Source organism: Tachypleus tridentatus, chromosome 13 (assembly GCF_004210375.1).
Source record: "Tachypleus tridentatus isolate NWPU-2018 chromosome 13, ASM421037v1, whole genome shotgun sequence".
In the NCBI taxonomy this organism is placed as follows: Eukaryota; Metazoa; Arthropoda; class Merostomata; order Xiphosura; family Limulidae; genus Tachypleus; species Tachypleus tridentatus.
In genome coordinates, this window is record NC_134837.1 from 50,312,489 (window position 1) to 50,336,520 (window position 24,032).

A 24,032-nucleotide genomic window follows, 5' to 3' on the forward strand; every position below is an offset into this window, starting at 1 on the left:
ATATTTCGTCTAGTCTTGTGTGTGTATAATATTCGAATAAACAGTTATCAAGAACCCACAAACGTCTTTATGTTGACCTTCTGAATTCGCCTACATGTAGGATTTATTACAATGGGATGGATTTGTTATCAATATAAGCAAAATAGTTTATATTTTAAACTGTAGACAAAAACGCAATGTTTAACGTAGCTCTAAAGTTAGATAATACACTGAAAGAATACAAAATTACACGTAAAATTAAAATATATAATATCAACTTTAAAGAGAAGATACATAACTTGATAAATGTAAATGAATATAATGGAAAAGGGGAATTTGAGACATCTAGCGTTATGATAACATAATTCTGTGTTTGTTACCATTCTTGTTATTATACAGTGTTTTTAGTGTAATATTTTCTATAGTTAGGAAACCATTAAAACTCTCATTCTTTATATTATTTAAAGAAAGTTAAGCAATATCAAGTGAAATCGCCCTCTAGGAGTAAAATCTGTGCCCGGAGTCTATGGCAAAGTATTTTGTTGGACTAGAGTTAATATTGCATTTAAATAATTGGACACTTTTTTATTGTAGAATTGATCATTAATTTATATTTAATGATAGTTAATTTGTTATTTTGTGCTAAAATTTAACAGATCATGAGTAAAAATCCAATAGTCACTACTACCGCTGGTGATATTACACATGACGTACTGGCTGATGATTTTGATGACCTTACCTTGTCATCTCGAGTTGGTGGAACACTTTGTTTTACCGACGGAAGTGTAGCTGACGGATTATCTACCCAAAAAGAATCAGAAACTTCAAAGACTATAAGTAAATAATTTTATTTATTATTTTTTATTATTTAAGTCTGGTATGTGATATGATTCAAAAATATAATTATGTAACTTGTCTCTGTAAAATTAAATTTTTAAGGGAAAACAGACCAGTAAATTTAAACTTTGCAGGAACTGAGAGAGATACGTTGACCTGCGCAGCACAGTGTTCATTTGTTAACTTAATGTTGATTTATCTTAATTCATTCCTGTAAGTGTAATAATAATATAAAAACGGGAACAAAATATATATATGTAATATAAGTATACAAATCACTCTTAAAGTTTACATTTAAAAACGTTCATATTACAAGTTCAATGGGTGTAAGCTCATATGGAAATGTAGATTATAGCTTTTAACAAAGTTTTTTAATATCATACCTCATTGCTAAAAAATATTACTTATGATAATATTAAAACAGATGTATTTACATGCATATTGTCCCCAGTGGTAGAGAGGTATGTCTTGTGGACTCACCCTACTAGAAACTGGGTTTTCATACCCATGGTGTGCAGAGCACATATAGTCCTTAGTGAAACTTTGGCCTGAATTCCACAACAATTAATGCACGTATATTCAACAAATGTGTATGCAATCCTCTTTTTTTTTTCTTCTTGTATTATGCTCAGCCAAGTTCTAGCTTTCACATAATGCCATAAAAATGTGAAGCATTCCTCCAGTTCTGACACTTCAGTAAATAGAACATTTCATGTCTCAAGCTGTAAAACTTAGAGAACTTTTTGTCTTGCTTTATGAAGAATATAGAGTTATATTTTAAATGGTTGAAAAAGCAGTTAAAGAAGTAAACATTTTATGTCTTTGTATAATATTTAGATGATATTTAATTTTTCATTTTTTGCACATGGACAATAAAGAGATGATTTGACCCTTTAACTAAGTTTAAGGCTACCGTTAAATCCCCATTCTTGTGGAAAGGTAAACAATGTGTTGTTGTTTTTTACAAGAAGTTACTTATTTTGATTTTAAGACTTGTAGAAAATGATCTCTATTACAAGTCATGGGAACTCATTCCATTAGAAAAATAAAACTTTTAACTGGAGCCTAGTCATTTTTTTCAACTCTTAAACTTGGGTCTCTCATACTATTTTATTTACAGTATAGCACAAAGAATTCAGAGGCCTTTATCCTGTTAATCACCTAGATGTTATAATGAACTTTAATAAGATCACTTATTGCCTCTTTTTCCTCAAGAAAAGTTAACAGATGTTAGATAGTATCAGTCCCCATAAGCCCATAAGATGTGCTAAAAACACATAGGTCCAAGAGGTCTTGATAAAACTGAAATAGAAACCCTTATAACCCAAGTGTTTTTGAAAGGTGGACCTTTCTTCTTTAGGGGCAATCTGGGAATGCCCAGTATAATTGAATGAGTGATATATAAAGATTTAGTTTACTAACATCATAGAGGTCATCGGCCTTTCCTGGAATTGTTTATTTTTCTGTGTAGTGTTATAAGCATTTCATTTCTGGTGATATGTAACTGATGGCGACAATGTTTATGAAAAGGTGTTGGTGGTATTTTAACTTTGGAATGGATAAAATATGCATGTGTTTTTAAGAACTGTGCTTATGAGTTAAAGTGCAAGAAAAAATGACTGATGATATCAAAACCAATAGCAATGTACTTTTTAGTGTTTAAAGTAAGAAAAATATAATGAGGATTAGGCCTATGATATTGGTAAGTTTTATAAATATTCTTTGTTTTTACAAGAGATGACATTAGCAATATTCCTGAACGTGAACATTTTACAAGAAATATTTGAATTGTAGGATGTTTCAATGGGAGAAAGCAGAAAGTTATTAATGAATTTGACTATTGTTATAAGTTGAGTACCTAAGTTATGCTTAGGAGTTTGATTTTTCTTGTTTTTGTTAACCCTTTCGCAATGGGCTCGGTATAATATACTCAAGTTTGCATACACATTTGCATGTGTTGAATATTTACACTGTGGCTTTGGATACAGTATGTGTATCTTCACAACATTTGGTGGACATTTAGTAAAGGTTACAAGTATTTTGTATTCAAAAAATCAGATTTTTTTAATGAAACATTTTTACTAAAGATTTGTTTGTGAAACTAGTCTTTCATTACTAGTTAGAGTGTAAAGTGATTTCATGTTATAATTATAAACACTATTCTTAAATCTCAGATACTGTTTGCATAATATCTAAAACCTCCTAAATACATTTCAAATGTTTGTGTTCAGTAAAACTTAAATTACAGAAAATAAAATATAAACTATATGGGGTCTGTCACTTAACCAACCTTCTAACTATTGTAAAAGATTAGGAATTGAGTATAAATTCTGCTTTTTTGTGCTACAGTGACTATGTATTATAACACAAGTAGCTTCAATCTTATAACTCTATGTGAACATATATATTTATTACTTCTTTATTATATTGACTTTCCAGTCATGCCTACCTAACATTATATATCTTGCACTGACATAGTGCACATGCACTCAGGTCACACATCCAATGACATAAAACTGACCATTAGTCTTCCCTGTCTTGGCTGTGTTTTAGTGGATTAGTTATTCATATGTCATATACTGTAGTAAGAATGTATAAGGGACTGTTTCAAAATTGGAAAGAGTTGAACAGAGCCACTGTGTTTGAATCAGTAAACAAGGCAAAATAAAAAGCTGTTAGGTTTTTATTTTATATTCTAGCTTGTCAATATTAGTAATTTCTTTCCTAATTTGTATGAAATTATAGACTTAGTATTTTGACATTGCAAACATCTAATTTTAGCCAGTGCTGCATTCAACTTACTATGTAATTCACTAAAAATTGTATTTAATGTGTTTTTTTAATATTTACTTTTAAATTATAAATTAACTCGTGTATAAAACTTTGAATTGTATAAGATTTCTTTCCATACTTATTGACATAAATTCATGTAATAGTATTACAATAAAAGTTTAAATGTAAATCAACAAATGTGATGACATGGCCTTTATCCTATGACCCATTATGAAAGAGTTAATGACATTGATAGAGTCATAATAATTAAATTTGTACAATTTGGTGTTCCTTTCTGTATTGAGGGTATTGATGCCCTTGAGAATGCTTTGGATCAATTGATAAGTTTATCATTTATTTGATAAATAAGTTTTATAATAAGTACAAGATAATATATTTGGATTGTATTTAATATGCATGAAAATTCACTCAGTACTATGACTTATGAACAGGATCTTGGTATAGTAGTGGATAAGTTTTTCAAGTTGTCAAAGTAGTGCATTGTTTCTAGTAGAAATACTAATATAATATTAGGGTTTACTTACAGACATTGATTAAAAGTCAAAAGAGTTAATTCACATTTATGAAAATCAGTAGTTAAACCTTACTTAGAATGCTATGTACAGTATAGGGACTTTATCTAAGAAAAATATTGACTTAGAGACTTCAAAGGAGAGTTACTAGAATTATTCTAGTGATGGAGGGTTTATTTTGTGGCAATAGTTTAAGATCTGTTGAGAAAATAAGGGTAAGAGATGATCTTATTGAAGGTACAAAAGTATGTGAGAGATTATTAGTATAAAGGCTTCTTGATTTCTTTGTGCTGTATTTTGAAGATTATAGAATGAGCAGACATCAATTTAAGGTTTAGAAGCATGGTGCTATGTACCTTTGTCATAGTTTGATGCATTTTGTTTTATTTATTTTCAAAAATTAGCTTTCTAGAAAATTATATTGTTTGGATGGGAGAACAAGGCATTTAACATGGTAGTTTGAAACTGGTATTGCAATCAAATGGTACAAAATTTTGAAATTCAACTTTTATAGGAATTTTTTTTATATACTTCATTTAGTACTGTGGATGTATTTTTAAAATTTGTAATCAGAGATTAAGTAAATTATTGTAACCTTTTATAAGCCTAGTAAGGAATTTTTTTTAACACTGTGTGCAGTTGTGATTACTTTGCTTCAGTGATGATATAATCATGCAGGGAAAAGTACAAATTGTGTGAGTTATCAAGATACTGAGCTCACTCTGTCTCTGATCATTTCCCTTACCAACTCAGCTGTCATATTTAATCTTAAATAAACAACTATTCATCCTGATCATTATACATTTGCCCCCATTCACATAAGATCTGTCCTCTAGGAAACATAAAACATAATCTTAAGGTATTAGCACAACACAACCTAGCATCTAAGTTGGCAATACACAAGCCAGAACCACTGAAGTAGCCTACACACAAGGCCAATTGCTTAGTTATGCACATACATGTAAGCTAGCTGATTGATTAATGATATACTCTAGGGAAAGATATGACTACTTGTTGAGAACAAGTATCATTGGGAAAGCTACCCTGACCAAGGTTTGAATCAGGGATTCTTGGCTTACAGAAGCATTATGAGTGATTAGCAGATCTACCAGAAATCAAGTGACAGGTGGACAGTGTATGCATGTCATTTACATATGGAAGAATTAATATGACTGCCCACTATTAAAAATGGGTAAATGAGTGAATAAGGGTTTTAGAATCCCTCTTGAGTATATCCAAGAAATTTTAAAAGTTTGATGGTAACCAGTCCAGTGCTCGGTAAGTTGGATTTTTTTTTTTTTTTATAGACATCTAAATAGAAATATAGAAACAACACTATATAGTATAGACTTTGTGGGATGCAGTGATGAATTAGAAATGACTTCACTCAGGTTAAACAATTTGTAGGATTTTGACATTTCCATGTGTTATCTAAATAGTGAAATGAAAAGATTGGAAAACCAACTTGAATATTTATGACCTGAGAGCAATAAGATTAAAGTTTGAAAATCTAAATCCATGTTTTTTTTTCCTCTGTTGAGAATTATAAACTTTTATATTCTGTAGTGATAATTTCCATGTGGTGGTGCAGTTTGTTTATATATGTATATATTTAATGTTTGAATGAGTATACACATATGGAATGCTGTATTTAGTCTGGTTTTCACTCTCTGCCACTTTGACCTTTGTTCATAATACTGAGATGTTTGTGAAATATTTTTTATTGTATTTATTTTTTGATAACCACTTAGTTTATTAAGTAGAAAAATGAAAGATTTTTTATACCACTTATGACAGGAAGATGGAAGAAGATTCTCACTGAAAACTCTTTCTTCCAATGCTCATTATTGAATACCTAATAATACTTCTTGTTAATAGTGATATAGTTTGATATATTAAGCACAATGTAATGTTTATAAAGATATCATGAGATTAAATATAGAGAGATAAGAAATTTCTATGTTAAACAGTCTTAAAATAAAAAGTAATAAACTAATCATGTAAAGGCTATAAGCATCAAAATGAAAAACAAGATTGAAGCCATTTATAAATGAAAGTACGTCTACCAGACTTGTGTACTTGTAGAATGTATGTTATCTAATTGTGTTTGGATTTTTTAAAAAATAAACTTTTTTTTTCTCATCATAGAAACATGGTCTAAATCTTCTGGAAATGGTAATCCATTATTATCTGACACTTGCTCTTCTCCCAAAAAGGGATCTCAGCGAGTGACATTTGAAATTGTTTCTGCAAAAACTGTTCTCCAAGGAAGGAGAAAACATGTTGTAAGGCCCTTAATTAAATTTTTTTAGAATTAACATGGCGGTTGGATTCTAAGAGATACAGTCTAAACTACAGAACTTCTACATAAAGATAATATTTCTGTAATCTGTGATGACAAGAAAACCTACTTGTAGAGAAAATTATATATTTAAAAATGGCTGGTATGGGTAGAGAAGGCACTAATAGAGGGGCAAACAGTGTTTTGATCTTCTTTGTTCATAATGAACACAAATGAATACATCCAAAAAATGACAAACATTCTATCAGACACAAACAAATTTAAACCAATACACACAAATTGAACAAAGACACACAAAATGCAACTGAACAAAATACTACTAAGATTGAAAAAAGCCATCACAATTTCACAAACACTTTATTCCTACCTACACAAGACCGACTCACGCACACCACAAATGTACGTCATCCCTAAACTTCATAAACCAGATTGTCCACTATGACCAATAATGTCCACATATGAATTGTTTAATTGCAATCTTGGTAAATACATAGCATGGGCATTCTCCAAATATGTAACATCAGCCAGTTCATTCATCAAAGATTCCTTTAATTTCAAATTTAACTATGAACCTGACAATGACTGAAGGTCAAAATGTTTATCGCTCCTCTATTAGTGCTTTCTCTACCCATACCAGCCATTTTTAAATATATAATAATTCTGTAAATTAAAATAATTGTTTCAATCATTAATCAAAATGAGAAAGAATAGAGGGTTAAATGAGTGATGTGTAATAGTTTAATTCAACATTCAGTCTCTCTAAAAATTACCAAAAGCAAATTTTAGTTCCAGAATATGTTTTGTGCATCAAGTTAGTAGAGTTTAATGCTTATATAACTTAAGTATTCTTTAGCTTCCTCGTATTTAATTACAAGTGTAATAGCTTTCAAAATTTTTTTTGATTTCCTATAATTTTTATCTTATGTATACATACATAATATGTGTATTCTTGGTATTTTGTAAACTAACACTAGAAGGCTGTTTTTACAATATCTGTGTAAAGGTATCAAAAATATTACTTAGATATAATTTTTTCCTATATTTGTAGAGCTACACTATTATAATAAAAAGGATTCCAGGCTTAGAACGTCAACCTGGGGTTTTGGAACGTCGCTATTCAGACTTTCTGCTACTTTTCCAAGCTCTACGTACTAGATACCCTGCTCTTCTGACAGAATTTCCTTTTCCTAAGAAGGCTTTAGTTGGAAATTTTACAGCTGAAGTTATAGCAGAAAGAAGTGTTGCATTTCACCATTTGCTGACTTATGCATTCTCGGTAAAGGAGCTGCGACAAACACCAGAACTTGCTGATTTTTTATACAATCGTGAATTACGAGAAGCTCACAAACTAATGAAAACTGGCCATTTTGAAGATGCGTCAGTTATTTTAGAAAATATCTTTTTTGTTCAAGAAAAGCTACTAGGAGAAAGTAGCTGGCCTGTATTTTCCACTCTCTGCTTCTTGGTAGCCTGTTTAAATGCTGTTGACAATATTACAGAAGCTCAGAAATATGCAGAGATTGCTATTTGTCACATGGAGTTGTACAAGAACAGTGAGATGTCAGTGCCTCTGTTAATTTTGTCTGTACGACTCTGGTGGGCAGTTGGTAAAGATAAGAGAGACTTGGAAGAGAAACTGCAGGAAATAAAGCAAGGAGGATTGAGCATTGATAAACTTCCAACACTTCTAGAATTTGTCTTAAAGCAAGATAATCTTCAGCCTATGTTGTTCTGAGATGGCTGTTTCAGGTTGCTTTATGTATGTGTTATATTAATACATGTGGACAGTGTGACTAACATAAACACAAGTGTGGATATGAAAGACAAATGGTTTATTAGTGTGTATTCTTTAATACTTATTACAAGCATATAATAGATAAGTTTCTCAACTGTTTTAAGCACTCCCCATTACCTTTTGAGATTTTTTTTCTCCCCAGCAAACTTGTGTTAATTTCTTCATTTATATGTCATACAGAACGAACTGTCTGGTGAAGCCATTTCTTTATAATAAATAATCTCCTGCAGTTACATAAAAGCTTTATTTCTTTTCTATATGACTAAAGTTGTACTTTCAACCTAAGAACATTCTATGAAGCTGCTAAATGGCATGAAAAGTGACAAGCTTGCTGTCGATCATTCTCTTTTATGTATTAACTGCTGTACATTATTGTGAATTGTGCATATACATTTGTTTGTTTTACAATTGTGCTTTGTGGTGTTACTTCAAACAGTGTAAAAAATGTACATAATTGTTTAGTTTTGTAATATCCTGATCACTTTAATATTTTCTGCATGGGTAATTTCTTAAATATTATTTTAATTACATTTGTTCTATTGCTCCACTGATGTTTCTATAAAAGCATTAATTGTTCTGAAAAAATGATATAAGATCAATGGTTTTTATAACAGTCCCACTGTAATTTGGTTATACAGGTGTTTGAGAGTTTGGTAAAATTCATTTGTTACTTTATGTACCTATCAGAAAGAAAGTTTCTGAAACTTCTGTCAAGTTAGCTTACAAAATATTTCAGAATGTTATTGTTTTAGATTAGCCATTTTGAAATGTGAAATAGCCCTTTTCAGTTTCTAATTAATCTTTCAGTGGTACTTGCTATTTAATGGTACAGTAAAAAATTTGTCATCTGATATCTTAAAAGCTCTTGTAACCAGAAATTTAAATATTTTCAAAGGAACTGTAGGAACCAGCATTCATTACAGTTTTGTCCAGAATGTCTTGGAATATAAGTTCTAAAAATGTGTGACTGTATGCTGCTGCTCAGTTGCACTGCTGTAGCTATGTTGTTTTTTTTTTCTGCTGGTAGGCTTCAGTTAATATTTAATGTTTTGATTTTTTTTTTTGTCATTTACAAATCTGTAAAGTCTGAACTTTAAACTGGCAAGCTTTCACCAGGGCATTTAATTGGTTAGCACATTACAATATTTTTATACAGTTTAAGGTTTCTTTCAATTATTATTGTTTAAAACTGTTGTTAAACATGATGTAGAAATACTGCAATTTAGAACATTAACAAGGTATCAAAAGTTTTTCTGTAAGGCAAAGCTTTAATTTTTTTTCTCTAACCCTTAACTGATTTAAAATATTGGTAAATAACTAGGTAGGTAAATTTGTTTTTTTTAACAAGCAGTTTGAAGCCCACTAGTTCTGTTACCACATAAAAACTCATTAAAACATGAATACACTGACTTGTGGAGATCAAATGTGACACTTCCAACATACAAGTAGATGAAAGGATGTCATGATGTAGCAACTTTTTATTGAATTCTTTCACAAGATACTCTTACTGAACAGTATCAGCCTTGGTTGATGAAGTTGAATTGATGTTCCCTACGATTTTGTGGGTTCTTTTATTTCACCTTATTCACTAATTGAATCAAAAAGTACTTCCTTCCATGTAGATAAGTTTTCTATTCTAATCCTCAATCCTGTTTTTGTGGCAAAAGAGGGACCTAATAGGATAATGTTACAATAGAGTTGTAAGATTATTTTGCTAAAATTAAATTTAACCACAAATGCTTACTGTTTTCCCTTATTATTACTAAATAGGGAAAATGAGAAGAGATAAAAACTTCACTTACACCCCTTAAGAGTGCTAAGGATGTTGAGCAGAGAAGTAAATGGAAATGAAACAATTGTAAAAATAAAACAAACTCAATATGAACATGAAGTTTAACTCATAAACTGTGGAAACATGAATATGGTGAGAAGAGAGTAGATCAAGCCTTTTGTGTAGATGTTAAACATATTAAGAACATTAAATGAATACTGAAATTTGTTAACACAGTGACAAATAAATGAACTAACAAATATATGCAGAAAATATTTTAATTTTCTTTAATTAAAAAATAACATTTAATGTGCCAACATATATGAAAATGTAGTGACAGGTTAGGGTACCAACATTTTTCAAACTCATGGATAGATAGTGTTATGTAATCTGACTGAGTTTGAGCTTTCATTGAAACATACACCATTCTCACTAGTTTCTCAACAAATTCAAACTTAATATTGTATACTCCTTTACACCTCAATACCCATGAGGGGTACTTATGTTTACTAAAGAAAAACTCAGTTTTGAATGATCAGGTAAAGGGAGTTTTAAAGAACACTGTGATAAGCATGTTAACCATTACAGAAAATATGCCCTGTGTAAAACTCTTGTTCTAACACATGACAACATAAAACATATGAAGCATTGTTTTGAAATTCAAACAGAACAAGCAAATACTTGAAAAACTTGAACCAAATCTGTTTTAATTGTGGGTAGTTTTTCAATTCAAATCACATCGATTTGAAAGTGTATATTTATTGTTGATATTGCCTTATGCAATATTCCACCTTACACTTTAATACAATATTTGTACTTTGGGTGTGTGTATAGGTTATAATTGTTCATAAATTTCAGCTATTTTCTTATCTAATAGTTGTAGAATCAATTGTTGCAATCAGTTTTCAGTGTATATGATGGATCATAGAAGAAGAATTTTGCATTGTTTTCATCAGGAAAATATTTCACTTTTAAACCCAAATTGTATCAAATAAAACATTCCAGCTACAAAGTAGTGATGATGGACTTATGAGATACACTAAAAATATTCCAGTCCAAATATTAGCAGATCCAGCATGGTATGCAGTGTGGGTCCCGAGCAGAATTCTGTTAAATATATTTTGGAAATGAGTTATACATTCACCACACAGAGAACAACAACTTCACCAACTTGAAGTTGCTTTATATAAGATAGATTTTTTTTCAACTAAATCATTGAAATAATTCATATTCAATTTGATTTATTGGATTATATCAGACTTTAAATAATTTTACAAAACACGTACTGCAAACATATTACTTATATAATAAAATGTATATAAGTGGCAGTTATTAACTGTATTAGTCTACTAATATGTTTCTTAAAGCCAGTTGTCTTGGATATGAATGTGCAAAAGTGTATATGATTTTTTTTCTGTATCTATTTTATATCTGTAATGGGTAAGTAGCAGTGACAATCCATTCATTTGGTCTTTGAGCACTGGACTTTTAATATAATTTTTTAAATCTTCTAAGAGCATTTCCACTTCTCCCACATTAACAGGAAGATATGCTGAACACGCACAATAATTTCAGCATAGTGTGAAAATCTGAAAGAAATGTTCACTCTTCAGTGATGACCTAGCATCTGCTGATGTGTCTTTGGGTTCAGAATTTTTCAATTGATAGGCGCAGTAGTGTATTTCTGTTTTCATGTTTTGTGAACGAGGTAAGTCACCTTTATATTCTATCATTTCTGTAATATGTTGAATTATAAGTGGGATTAAGCAGAAGGTGTTAGCAATGATATCCTGTTGTTTTCCAAAGCATGCTTCCAACACAACAAGAAGCTGGTTAATAAAAAATATCATTATATTGATTTTACAGTATTTTTCAACAGTTACAGCTGGTGTATTTGAACAACCTACTACTCAAGGTGAAGCTGGTTGAACTCTGACTAAATTTGCTTTCCTGATTTTCTTTTATAGATTAGGTTGGTAAAGATCTGTTTGTTGTATTGTCCTCTAGTGTAGTAATTACCTTTTTCACTTGGTTGACTGCTTTAATAATATCTAATGTCAAAGATTGGTTGATTGTATGCAAGAATTTTCTGTTTGTCGTGAGTGCTGCAAAAAGACTGGAATTATGTTTCGGCTGCATGAAGGGACATTGTATCTGTGATACTTGGTCTATTCCAGTTCGTGGGTAAGTATAGATGTCTTGCAATGAGCTTGCTATTGCATGAGGTAAATCTAGAATGTATTAAATATGTTGTGCAGTATCACCCATCTTGTGCAACAAAGTTCCTTCAATTGTTTTATCTTAGTTGTGTGTTTGTTGTATACTTTATCAATGCAGCCTTCTAGGTTCTGTTGATATTTAGGAGAATTTATCAAGTTTGTCCAGAGCATCAATAATATCGTGCACATCTGAAACACTCGGTGCTTTTACTGATGAAAGATTAGGTTTCTGACTTAAACAGTGTGTGGAAACAACTTAAAGGCATTATTGTTGAATTTGAGTCACTGTCCCATGGTTACAGCCACATGTATTTCATGCCCCATCATATGTTTTACCATGACATTATGCCAATGGATGTTAACAGTCATGAGATATATTTTAAATTATGGTGGTAGCTAATGCTTCACTGGTTGTAGGTGGATATAAAACAAACTCCACAAATTCTTATCTAGAGTAATCATTTTTATCACAGAATTTCAACATCAGTCTAAGTTGCTTGTGGTTAGAACTATCTGTAGCTTTAATTGCTGATATTGAATAAAAATTGGCATTTCTCACTTATATCAATATTTCACTGCAGATATAATCCACAAATTGATATGAATTCATTTTGTTTTCTCTTTTAATGGTACCTTGCATGTGTGTTAGTGGTTGGAAAATGTTTTTTAATTACATCATCTGCTTATACTCGGAATCAGAGCAACACTTGAAAATTACCAGGATTTTGTAAGAAGCATCTTCCAAGTCTTTTTACCATTACAATGTTCATGTAATGCTAAGTTATGCTGACCACAGAATATAACAATATAATATATTGATTTGAATTTCTCCCTGTTAGCCTGGACTCTCATGAATTCTATGGTTGCCTGTTTACAGGATCCTGTGCTCCAGTCATCATATTTTGGAATGCAATTGCAGCTGTACTTGCATGTACATGGTTTTGATTACCTTTACCATTATTCAAAAAAAAAAGCGATTACCAAGTAGACACTTTGTGATAGTTTTTCCTGTATGGCCTTTTAACAAGGATACCAGCGGATTGTTGGCATCCGAACAAGGTGCAGTATATACACAAGCAGTGCTGCCAAATAGACAAGTCATGGGTATTTTGATAGCTGTTCTTTTTGAAATACACAATTTTGTCCATGTTTCATTTTAACTGGATGTTTAGAATTGCCAGTTGATATCACATAGTTTATTAAAGAGGATTTCTCCTGTTTTACCAGACGGTATTGCTGAGTATCAACATCCATTTGTGTTGCAAGCTTCCTAAGACTGCCATCATTTCTGTTGTTATTGTTTAAGTTCATCTGATTGTGACTGCAGTTATGAGAAGAGTATTGTTCTTTTTTTCATATTCAGGAGTAGCTCTGTCAGTAGCAGAGGAAGTACATCTAATATGATTTGTATTGATAATATAACCTAGATCTATGAGATGCTAAACTGAAATGTATGAACAGATTAGGTAATACAACAAGAAAATACTCTGCATCTAAATTTTGTGATTTTATACAGATATTAAATATCTAAAAGTAAGAAATTTGATGAAAATACTTAAACCGTGTTTATATTTAAAGTATGGCTAATCATAGAATCTAATAATAGAATAGTGGTATCTATTCCATGAAATTGAATTACAATTTCACACTAAAATTTACATAGGTATATACCTATAGTCTCATTAATATTATGCATATGTAAGATTAAGTCTAAATGTATCATATGATTTTTAGGCCAAGATCTGTAGAATAGATCCAGAGATCTATACTAGAGATAGACTACTCAAACATAAATTTACCTGAAAAAAAACAACCTGTGATTGATTTGCTAGTCCTAAGTTTAGTATTGAAAAGTAAGTTTTATTAGCCTGACATGTTGTTGCGACTGTGTGAACAAGGAAATTTTGTGTACTCAATGTTAATTCTAGTGCAATTGTTACTTTCATAACACAAACATGTGCAACAATGTCAACTACTGTCATTCCCAGTATCAGAACAAGGGTGCACAAGAATAAAGACTTTATTATGGTCATAATGTCAAAAAATTTCTCAGTTGGCCCCAATTTGAGACAGTACGTCAGCTTGCAGCAAAGAGAAATATTTTTGAGCCTGGCTCAAAATATCGTAATGGAAATGCTATTGCAACCAGAATTTTTGCCCATCTGGTACTATCCAAGTCTGGCAAATGTTGGCTATGTAGGAAGAGCTTTTCAGTAGGCTAAAGTTTTTGAATAGTTTATTTGTCTGCTTATATTTCCCTGTAACAAAGATTTATTGTTTTTTTGTTGTCTCTGTGTTTGTGTGCATATGGATAACTACTTGTTAAAGTAACCATTACATATGGTAGCAAATTAAAGTGGTTGCTTCCAAACAATGGAAATTATGTATTAATAACATCAATATCACTATTGTGAATATCAGTGTGAAATGTGTGTATATTGTTAAGATATCCTATTTATATTATTTGCTTTCACTGCAGGGAGATCAAAACCAAATTGTTTTCATGTATCTCATAACAGCTGGTATGGGTGTTAACACTTTTATTGAAGAAAGAGAACAACGTTTCAACCTTCCTAGGTCAAAACATTGTCCTTTCCTCACCAATAAAAGTGTTAATATCTATACCAGCCATTCTGAGATACATTTTTATTTCAAGTGGGTTTCTCATCATCAAAAACAAATTGTTCTCGATTTTCCTGCTAATATAGGGTTTTATATAGCTTTATTAACTTATTTGTATCATGTATTTTATAGTGGATTAGCATAATTCCTGTTGACAGCATTAGATATTTGTTAGTAATTTGTTTTCTTTTTATACTTTATAAAAAAAAAAGTGTAATTAGGTTTAAAGTGTATTGAGATGTACATAATAAGTTTTTTTTATTTCGATCATTATTATTATCTTTATTACCTGTATATATAATCTCAAAGAATTGATGTTTTTATATTTAAGAAAGAAAAAAATAACATTTTACTTTCACCTTTGTATGATGCTTAGAAGAATTGCATGTTTTTTTGTATACCATTGTGATTAATTTATTGTGGTACAAAACATTTTATTTACAATACAAAACAAAATTGTGTCTGATATCTACTGATATCAGCAATGATCTAAGTTTGCAAATATCAGCACTAGTAAGTTTCTAAATGTTATTTCAGATACTGAAAACAGCTTTTTTTTTTAACAGGTCATGTATTCATACTGTTAAAATATTGCTGCTTTTCGTGCAAGCAGTGCCAAATTTTCCTTCATGTATCTTAGTAACTATGTTAATGTTGTGAGGTAAAGTACCACTGTATTGAAGAAATATCTAGTTATATATAGTACATCTTTGTTTCTACTCTCAGAGCCTTCAAACCAGATGTTAAAAGTTTGTAGATACCTCAGGCATCGTATTATTAACGTATATGTGTAGTTCTGAGGTTGCATACTTGTCAGGTGTGATAAACTTGGAACATGTAAGGTTATTGTTGGTACTGTCTACTTTCTGTAGTGATAAAGTGTACAGTATATATATACTATTAAAAGTTGGATTATGTTATAGGCTCAATTTTGTGTGATTAATATAATATTTTAAGATCTTAGTCTTATTTACTGTTAATTATCTCAAAATGTTCTGAGAACTAACATTTTTAGTGTTGTGCAATACAGGCAATCAATTGCAGATTTTCTATAAACAAGTTAGTTCATATTTTTAAGTAATTGTTTAGGATTTTAATTTTGATATATATTTATTAAAGGTTTGCCAGATACATTGCAATTTTTTGTTATATATGCATATACATATATAGATAGATATACTATACAAAGTAACAATGTTGTTTGGTGCTTTTTAAATTTCTTGTAACATTACTTCTCATTGTTAAAAAATAAAAATTCAAATTTTTTTTGTTTTTTGGACCAGTTAACAAAGTAACAGGTTATTATATTATATTTGAGCAAAGTATGGACTGAAAAAGCATTTCTGAAAAGATATCAACTTTTATATATTACAAAAAATACTGCAGTATTTCCATAAAATGAGGTTTCTGGTATAAAATGTGTAATGTAGTGGAATATTTTAATTTACATTGTTTATAATAGGGCTTACTCTTTCATTCATAAAGAAAAGAAAAATCTTCAAAGATTTGAAACCTTGGAAAATACAATTTCAACACACAATATTATGTTTAGAGTTTTTCAAAATTTTCCCTTTTTTGGTTCAGTAGAATAATATTCATAGCAATATTTGTATGAAATTGCACATATTTAACAAGGTTCATTAAATAAGTTAATCAGTTTGTTAGTATATTATTAGCCTAATATTACATGCCATACATGCTTCCAATAGGATTTTTTTTTTAAATGTATGAATTGCTAGGGTTCAAGTCTATACTAACATTATGGTTTTTAGTAATTAATTCTAGAACATCTAGTACTGTAACTGTGATTTTATTGAAACAAAGTTGAACATAGGTGGATATTTTAATGATACTTCACCTTGTAGTAATCTAATTTTATATTAATTTAAGAATTTGTGTGCCAAACGATAAAATCTTAAGTGCACGTGTAAAAATTTCAAAATAAATACTAACTATAATAAATTATGTGGAAGGCAAAGATGAAAGTTGTCCTGTGGGAGAATTATTATATTTATCATTTTGCCTTTCATTGCAAAACCTCTGTGTTTAAAGAAAAAACACTATTAAGTGTTCATGTTCGTGAATGTGTTCTATAATGCAAGTTCAACTATCCTAACTGTGTGCTAAATGACTTGATAAACATTTTATGTATCTTAATGTTTTAAATCATTATTTTATAGGAGCTAGGTTAAAACTGAACTTCAAGGAAATTTTTTTTATAGTTTATAGTGCAGTATCTTATTCCAATTAACTACATAAAGCTAACACCACCATTGTAACTTTGTGTATCATATATTTGTTGAATTATTTGCTTCAGTGCTATCCTCAGTAAGGTAATTATAGTAAGTTGTGTCTCACCTACTAATTAATAGAATCATCTTTCTAGTTGTACATTCTAAGTTGTATGCTGAAATAAGTTAATAACTAGCTGCATTTTCATTTGCTAATTTATCTTTCCTAAGATAATCCCTTGTAGTTTTGTTAATGTACAAAAGAAAAAATAATATTGAATAGAAAAAGTTGAAATGGTGGTTATGAAAGTTAAATCCTCTATATTTTTTAAACAAGCATTAATTTTATGGGTTATAAATCCACATTTGTACATGTTTTATTATAGTTTAACATTGTGTGTATACTTTATTTACTTCTGTTTAAAACACTGAACTTACAAATGTATTTTATGAAAGTTAAAAGAAATTTATTGCATCAAGAAGTCTGCTAAAATGTATTCTGAACTGAATAAACAGTGTTTTACTTTTGAAGTTGTATTAGAATAGGATATATTTATACTTGAGTTTATATTATGAAATGGTAAAAAATTTCAAATTGGTTGGTAGTTTTATAGTAAGTATGCATTATGAAAGTCTAATTCAAGCTTTTTTTTTTTTCAAATATTGATTCTATTAGAATATCTTAAGACTTCAGCCAATACTGGGTTGTTTTAAATAATGTTCCAAGCTTAAGAAAATTACAGGTGAATAATTTGATATTTTGCATGTAAGTATTAACTAAATGATAACACAGAAAATGTAAAATTATCATTGTTTAATGTTTTCACGTTGTATTTGAGTTAATAAAGCTGATGTTTTAATCATACCTTCTGGACATTTTTAACTTATTAACAAATGTACATCGAAGTGATTTAAATATGTAGTAGCTTCTCACAATCATGTTTGCATATCTCTAGTTTTCATTGGGGACATAACAGAGCTCATAGTTGTACATCAACACATCTCATTAATTCTTTTAAGCATCAACTGTGGGAAGGCGTAGAACTAAACTTGACCAAGTATTACTCATCTTGTTCAAGAGACCTCTTTTTCATGACTTAAAGTAAATAAAGTTTTCAGCATCAAGCTTACTTATGTATAAAGTTGTTCGTGAAATGCCATGATTACTAACATATAGTACTGTAGAGCAACTGTACGTGGACAGTAGTTCGTGCATCACTACTTAACAGCAATCTTTACAATAAAAGGTTAGGTCATCTTTCTAATCGGTGAATTGCCATTGGTAGTTTCTGAAAACTGCTGAATGTTTGAATGAAGATTGATTATTACTGTCTTAATGATAAGGTACCAACCATATGTTCATCAACCATTAATAAATGTTTATTCTAAATCGATAGACTTGATGAAGCTGAACCAATAGCGAAGCCTATTTTCTATTCCTTAAATCGTCAGTTGCACGATCTTGGTTATTTCCTCAGAGTTTCAAACATTCGTCTTCTAATGCAACATTTCGATGTGGGCTAATTAACAGTTTTTATTACGTATTGTGGTTGGTTGACCGGCTTTTCAAAATTATCCTCACAGTAATCCAGGAAATGCATCATCGTGCTTCACTGAATAAGATATTTTGAGGGAGATCACACTTAAATTTAGTAGTTCTATGTCCTACAATCAGAAAAAGTTTGGACGCAACTGATCAAGAGAGTAAATATAACATGGCCAGTTGGTTAAGGCATTCGACTCGTAATCGTAGGGTCGCGGGTTCGCATCCCCGTCGTGCCAAACATGCTCGCCATTTCAGCCGTGAGGGCGTTATAAATGTGACGGTCAATCCCGCTCCTCGTTGGTAAAAAAAAAAGCCCAAGAGTTGGCAGTGGGTGGTGATGACTAACTGCCTTCCTTCTAGTCTTATACTACTAAATTAGGGACGGCTAGCGCAGGTAGCCCTCGTGCAACTTTGCGCGAAATTCAAACCAAACCAAGTAAACATAACTTTAAAATGTTTTTTCTATAAAAATTAGTACATCTGACATTTTGTATTATTACTATTATTATATCATTACTTTTGAAAGCAGGCAGCACTGTAATCGACATTTTAAAAAGTTGTATGAATGTTTTAATAAATTAAGTACTTTCGATATAACTTTGTCTGGGTGAATGATTACATTTATATAAAGGTGTTAATGTGTGTAGGTATGTCAGTAATGAATATCTTCCATCCTAATTACTGTGAAATCTTAGTTTTCACATATGTTTCAGAGAGCTTATAAAATCCCTTGCTTCATTAATTATCTTATTTTTTATGAGTTTAACAACCATTTTCAGGTTTGACCCTTACTATGTGTACCATCGTGTACCATTTTTTTTTTATCATACGTATTTCTGCTAGTTCTCCTTTGAAAAGTAGATTATCTTTTATCTATGCTAGGACGTGGCCTCATAATGTAAGGAGCACCAAACTTTTCTACAAATTAATAGTAATTCCTACAGTGTTCAAACAAACTTTGGAAACAACAATAATTAAAACACAGTCACATTGAAAGACTTCAGAAAAAAAAAAAAACAACCCTACTTGTAATTCCAAAAGTAGTGATACTGATACCGAATCCTTGTAAATTTTTTTTTGAATTTCGTCTAAAGCTACACAAGGGCTATCTGTGCTACCCTGTCATAATTTAGCAGTATAAGGCTAGTGAGAGGGCAGCTAATCATCACCACCCACCGCCAACTCTTGGACTACTCTTTTACCAACGAATAATGGGATTGGGCGTCACATTATAACGTACCACGGCTGAAAGTGCGAGCATGTTTGGTGTGACGGGGATTTGAACCCTCGACTCCCAGATTACGAGTCGAGTGCCTTAACCTCCTGGCCATGCCGGGCCATTTTGGTAAGTATATGCGGATTTAGTAAGTACAGGTTTATAGATTAAAATATAAAGGCTTATAGGTGTTAGAATAAAAAAGTGCCGGAGAAAACAACTGCACCGAAAAATAAAGTAAAATAAAAAACAAAAACTTGAATTGATGGGCACCTTTCTAGAGCGAATCATTCTGGGTGATGTTAGTCGTGTACGCAAAACTGAGCAAAACTAGTATATGCTGATTGTTATTGATTACTTCACCAAAAGGAATTAGACTTTTCCATTAATTTACATATTAGCACAATCCTTTTGCAGGTTTATTGATTAAACAATAAATATCGTGCTATTTTGTCTATGGAAAAATCCACACAGACCAAGGAGCAAACTTGAGCATTCTATTTTTATCAAAGTTGTATCGAGTTATCCGAATTATGAAAATCTACATTTCACCATATTATTCTTAATCTGATGGGTTTGATGGATGAGCCATACAAATCTCTAAGCATATACTCGCTGTGGTTATTAACCTAACCAAATTGATTGGAATGAGTTTTACTGCATGTCATAATGGTTTACCGTACAGCCGGGTAACAGATAAATGGTTATTCATCAAATTTCCTGATATTCAGATGAGAAGAACTACATTTTCCAAAATAATTTTTTTAGAATGACTGTCTTCTGTAATAATTGACACATTAATTTACACAAAACAAAGAGATAAAGTGGTCATATATCAAAAACTATTTATTACTAAACAGTAACAAAATGAATGTTTAGTTGGCGAGAGGTTGTGGTAGGTACCTATAGTGCGGAAAAACTCAGTTCTGACTGGACTGGTCTGCATCTTGTCTGTTATAAACTCAGTAAAGTGAATTATTAGATTAGTTACAGTGTTTATGCACCATGCATCGAAAATCTTAAACACTTAACATAACTGGTGAAGAAAATTGGTTACTTTAGGAATCAGAGATGTATGTGCAGGTTAACTCTGATAATCAAAACGCTATACTGTATGAACTCATTTTAGCAGATGAGAAGGAAAACATTCATGTTTCCTTAAAATATATTCTCATTTCTGTTTGACTAAAGAGGCCGGCATGGCCAAGCGTGTTAAGGCGTTCGCCTCGTAATCCGCGGGTGGCGGGTTCGAATCACGGTCGCACCAAACATGCTCGCCTTTTCAGCCGTGGGGCGTTATATAGTGACGGTCAATCCCATTATTCGTTGGAAAAAAGGGTAGCCCAAGAGTTGGCGGTGGGTGGTGATGAGTAGCTGCCTTCCCTCTAGTCTTACACTGCTAAATTAAAGACGGCTAGCGCAGATAGCCCTTGAGTAGCTTTGCGCGAAATTCAAAACAAACAAATCCTTGACTGAAGATCTCTCCCTATCATAAACTTCACCATTTCGTATTTTATTAAAATACATTTTCGTATGTCTTGGAAAAGGGACTATCATCTTTCATAAACTTCACGATTTCAGGTTTTTATTATGAGGGGAATTATGTGAATCAACTTTAAAACTATTAGTATGTATATAAAGCCATGTTATTATGGAGTGTTATACAAGTAAAGTTCAAGAGTAAATATATCTTACAGAAATATGTGACATATATTCATAATCATTAAACAGTTATATAATATTGAACAATGAATTAGGCATAATGTTCTAGCATTATTCACACTCCTAAGTTAATTTAAATTATTGTATGGTGATTTGAAAGGACTGAAAACCCCTAAATTTTAAGTGTTGTAAACAACTATAAATAACCGAGAATATTGTTAATTATAATTTCAGTACATTACACTTGGTATTGTTTTCATTGAGAAAATGTAAATATATGTATAAGAATTTGTAATCATAAAGTTACTCAAGTAAAACATGAGTATATTTATATATTACTAGTATTTTTTTTACAACAAAGAGGGGTTCTAGAGTGGGTGTTATATTTTGTTGCAAGCTATATTTTTAATGCTGTAATCTGTCAGTTAAAGAGAAGAAGCTGTGAGTCATTCATGATCAATCTGGTGGCATCTATAAAACTAGACAATATTATAAATACAAGATAGTTTGTAAAGCAGTGGTTTTTAACCTAGGTTCAATCGAACCTCAGAGGTTCGGTGAGTCAGTTTTAGGAGTTTGGCAGAAGTCAAGACACACACACTGTGTGTGTGTCCGTTCCGTTCACCCCAGTCATATGATTCGTGACGTCATGCTCCACTTGGCCATCATTTCCTGCGGCTGATCACGTCACATCACTTGGCCTTAATATCTGTGCTGCAGGGAACTTCGTGCGCTTAGCAGTCGACTTGTGACTGTAGTAATCGTGCGTCATTTGTGATTTTTTCCTAATCTTTCAATCCCTTCATACTAACTATGTCGAGTAAAAACAGAAAGTGGTCGGACGAATACGTACAATATGGATTCACGTGTATAACAGAACATGATGGGAGTCAGCGTCCTCGATGCATGATTTGCAATGCCAAGTTGAGCAATTCTAGTCTGGCACCAGCAAAACTAAGAGAACACTCCCTAAAGCTGTATGGAGATGGGAAATACAAGGACACAACGCTTGCTGAATTCAAGGTAAAGAGAGGCAGGTTCGATGAAAAGGCTACTTTGCCTGTTCTCGGCTTTGTACCCATCGACAAATCGATCCTCACAGCATCGTACGAAGTTGCATACGTGATCGCAAAGCAGGGCAAACCACACACCATTGGTGAAGCACTCGTAAAACCAGCTGCGTTGAAGATGGCGAATATCATGCTGAGAAAAGCTGCTGAAAATAAGTTATCCCAAATTCCTTATTCAAATGACACCATCAGCAGCAGAATAGATGACATGAGCGATGACATCTTGGCTCAAGTAGTTGCAGATCTGATTTGAAGCCTAGCATAATTCAGCCTTCAACTCGACGAGACTACCGACGTTTCCAATCTAAGCCAGCTTGTTGTATTCGTGCGCTATGTGAAGAACGACGAGATAAAAAATTTTTTTTTATTTTGTAAACCTCTTACAACAACAACTAAGGCAGCCGACATGAAGAAACTTGTGGATGACTTCTTCAGAGATAACGATCTTTCGTGGGATATGGTTTTTGCAGTTTGATCCGACGGAGCTCCAATCATGCTGGGACGAAACTTTGGTTTTGGTGCGCTGGTTAAAGCCTATGCACCACACATCATTGTACCGCACTGTGTTCTGCACAGACATGCGTTGGCAACAAAAACCTTGCCTTCAAAACTAGCAGAAGTATTAAAAATTGTAATGGAATGTGTGAACTTTGTGCGAAATAGTTCCCTGAAGTACCGCATCTTCAAAGAGCTGTGTAATGAAATGGGCTTTGAATTCGAGGTACTTCTGTACCATTCTAACGTTCGGTGGTTATCCCGGGGAAAGGTGCTGAATCGTGTTTTTGCCATGCGTGTGGAAATAGCCTTATTTTTGCGAGAGCACCAACATTGTCATGCAGATTGCTTCGAAAAATCTGAGTTTATTCTCATTTTGACGTACATGGCCTTTATATTCAATGCTTTCCATCATCTCAGTCAACAGATGCAGGGTAGTGGAGTCAACATCATCGAAGTGGAAGAAAACCTGAAGGCTTTTTAAAAAAAGCTACCGTTATGGAAACGACGAACAGAGAACGATAACTTCGCAAACTTTCCCCTGCTAGACGACTGTGTAAGTAAGATCGAAGATGTGTTTGAAATCGGAGACATTTCTATACCCAGGGAACTGAAGCAAGCAATTGCCATGTACTTAAATGAGCTCGCAAAGTCTCCCCACCAGCATGGGTGAGACAGCCGTTCACGTTTAATGTTGCGACAGTAGATGTCAGTGATGAATATTTCGACGAAATCATTAAACTTCAGCAGAGCCAGGTTCAACAGCAACGTTTCAGAACAACAACGTTTTGGTGTCACCAAATGTATGTATTGCGTATGTGTTGCTAAAAAAGCCCTTGAGATACTCATACCGTTTGTTACAACGTGTCTTTGCGAGCAATCCTTTTCAAGGATGGTAGACATAAAAACCAAGGAAAGGAACAGACTTTGTTGCAAAAATGATATGAGAGTGGCACTTGCCAAGGTGAAGCCGCTCATTTTT

At 31.9% G+C, this 24,032-nt stretch overlaps 1 protein-coding gene across 1 annotated transcript; it reads left to right on the forward strand.

Annotated features, from left to right (window-relative positions):
• Positions 1–489: 489 nt before the first annotated feature.
• On the forward strand, positions 490–17,926 carry Snx21 (Sorting nexin 21). The gene is made up of 3 exons (XM_076475803.1): positions 490–816; positions 6,270–6,406; positions 7,472–17,926. The coding sequence occupies exons 1-3, from the start codon at positions 639–641 to the stop codon at positions 8,156–8,158; spliced, it is 1,002 nt and encodes a 333-aa protein (XP_076331918.1). The 5' UTR covers positions 490–638; the 3' UTR covers positions 8,159–17,926.
• Positions 17,927–24,032: the final 6,106 nt, after the last annotated feature.